Genomic DNA, 1,656 nt, shown 5'->3' with positions numbered 1-1,656 from the left:
TGTTTTTGTTTAAAGTATTTGAAGTATTGTTATTTAAATTATTATCCGAAAATGTAAGCTTCCCCTAAAACGTATACATTTGTTACTAAACCACCGGCTAAGCTAAGTAAAGTAAGTAGCGTTTCGGTCCACTAGGGGTCGGGGCGTTACACATTCCTTGAGATAGTGCTTGCAAGTACTTAAATGAATCGATGAGGAAGCATCTTGTACTCGACTAAGCTTTAAAAGACGAAAACGCTTATCTACATAAATTAGTCTTCAACGACTTTAGCTTCAAGTTTTGTCCAAAAAATTCCATAATTGACAGGACATTTTTTAGTGGGAATAACTCATGATATTAAAGATGGAGGGATAATATAGATTGCTGCTAATCCATTCTTTCACTGGAGAAGCTTCTTACGGAATGAGAAGTAAATTATTTGGAAGGTCTCTTATATAATAGAGTTGGATGGAAGACATCCTCACACATTATTAACAGTTAGCAGAAACTCTTTTAATCTGATATCTTTTAATCTGATATAGCAAATGGCATCAAAAATCAAAGAAACCCCAATAGAAGAAGACATTTCTTTAGATGATCTGTTTGACCTCACCATGAAATAGAAGTGGAACCAAGTTTAAAAGGCTTACAAGAAATATCCCTCCACTTGCAGAGCCAAGCTCACTAAATTAGAAGAGACGGCTTTACATGTAGCCATCTCTAGTTACCACTCTGAATTACAGAGCCCTGATTGTGAAAAACAGATTGAGGAAATGATCAAATCCATACCTGACAAAGATGCATTCGAGATATTATCAATGAAGAATGATAAAGGAAACACTCCTCTCCATCTCGCAGCAGCAGTCGGATGGCTAAGTATCTGCAAGTGCATAGCTTTAAGGGATCGTGAACTCATTTAACACTTAAAATTTAAAGGGAAATACCCCATTGTTTGTAGCGGCTTATCATGGAAAGTTGGATTGTTTTCTTACCCTCCATCATCTCTACAGTAAAAAGCCATTTCAAGAAACAGATCAGCAAACGAAAGGACAAGAACCAGACGAAACACTTTGTAGATGGGAAGATGGGAATGCAATTTTTACACTCAGCTATTTCCGGAGAATATTTCAGTAAGAATTATTCTTTACAACTTTCTTCACATTCAAACATTCATAGGCAGGTTTGGTATACTGGATTATACATACATACATACATACTATATATATATATATAAAGTATTTTCCCTTCTTTGATTTCTTCCTTATTGGAAACCTGTATTTGATTTAATCAAATTGGATTTTTTTGATTTTCTTTTTTTGCAACAGAATTGGCTTACCGGATAATCAGCCATTACCCAAAGCTGATCAATTCAGTTAATATGGAGGGTGAATCTCCTCTCCATGTTCTTGCCAGAAAGCCTAATGTGTTCAGAAGCAGCACTCATTTTCCATTCCCAGACTCTATCATCTACCGCTGTGAGAAATCTTCTAACACAATATCATATATTTGCAATAGGATTCTCATTATTATGACTAGCTTATCATTTAGAGTTATTTTCATATTTATGTACTTTAGTAAATGATTAATTTGCTCACATCAGCCTAATTAATTATATTTATTAAAGAATTCAAACTTCATCTATGATATGTTTCTCTCTATTAAGTCATGCTAAAACA

At 34.3% G+C, this 1,656-nt stretch overlaps 1 protein-coding gene across 1 annotated transcript; it reads left to right on the top strand.

Annotated features, from left to right (window-relative positions):
- Positions 1–522: 522 nt before the first annotated feature.
- On the top strand, positions 523–1,455 carry LOC111381954 (the record flags this gene model as incomplete). Its single annotated transcript, XM_023005797.1, has 4 exons — positions 523–581; positions 654–886; positions 991–1,110; positions 1,306–1,455. Coding segments are annotated over 4 exons (562 nt in total), but the record flags the coding sequence as incomplete, so codon positions are not given.
- Positions 1,456–1,656: the final 201 nt, after the last annotated feature.

This window comes from Olea europaea, unplaced genomic scaffold (genome assembly GCF_002742605.1).
Source record: "Olea europaea var. sylvestris unplaced genomic scaffold, O_europaea_v1 scaffold24070, whole genome shotgun sequence".
Taxonomy (NCBI): Eukaryota; Viridiplantae; Streptophyta; class Magnoliopsida; order Lamiales; family Oleaceae; genus Olea; species Olea europaea.
Note: the sequence above shows the minus strand (reverse complement) of the source record. Positions and strands in the feature narration are given on the sequence as shown.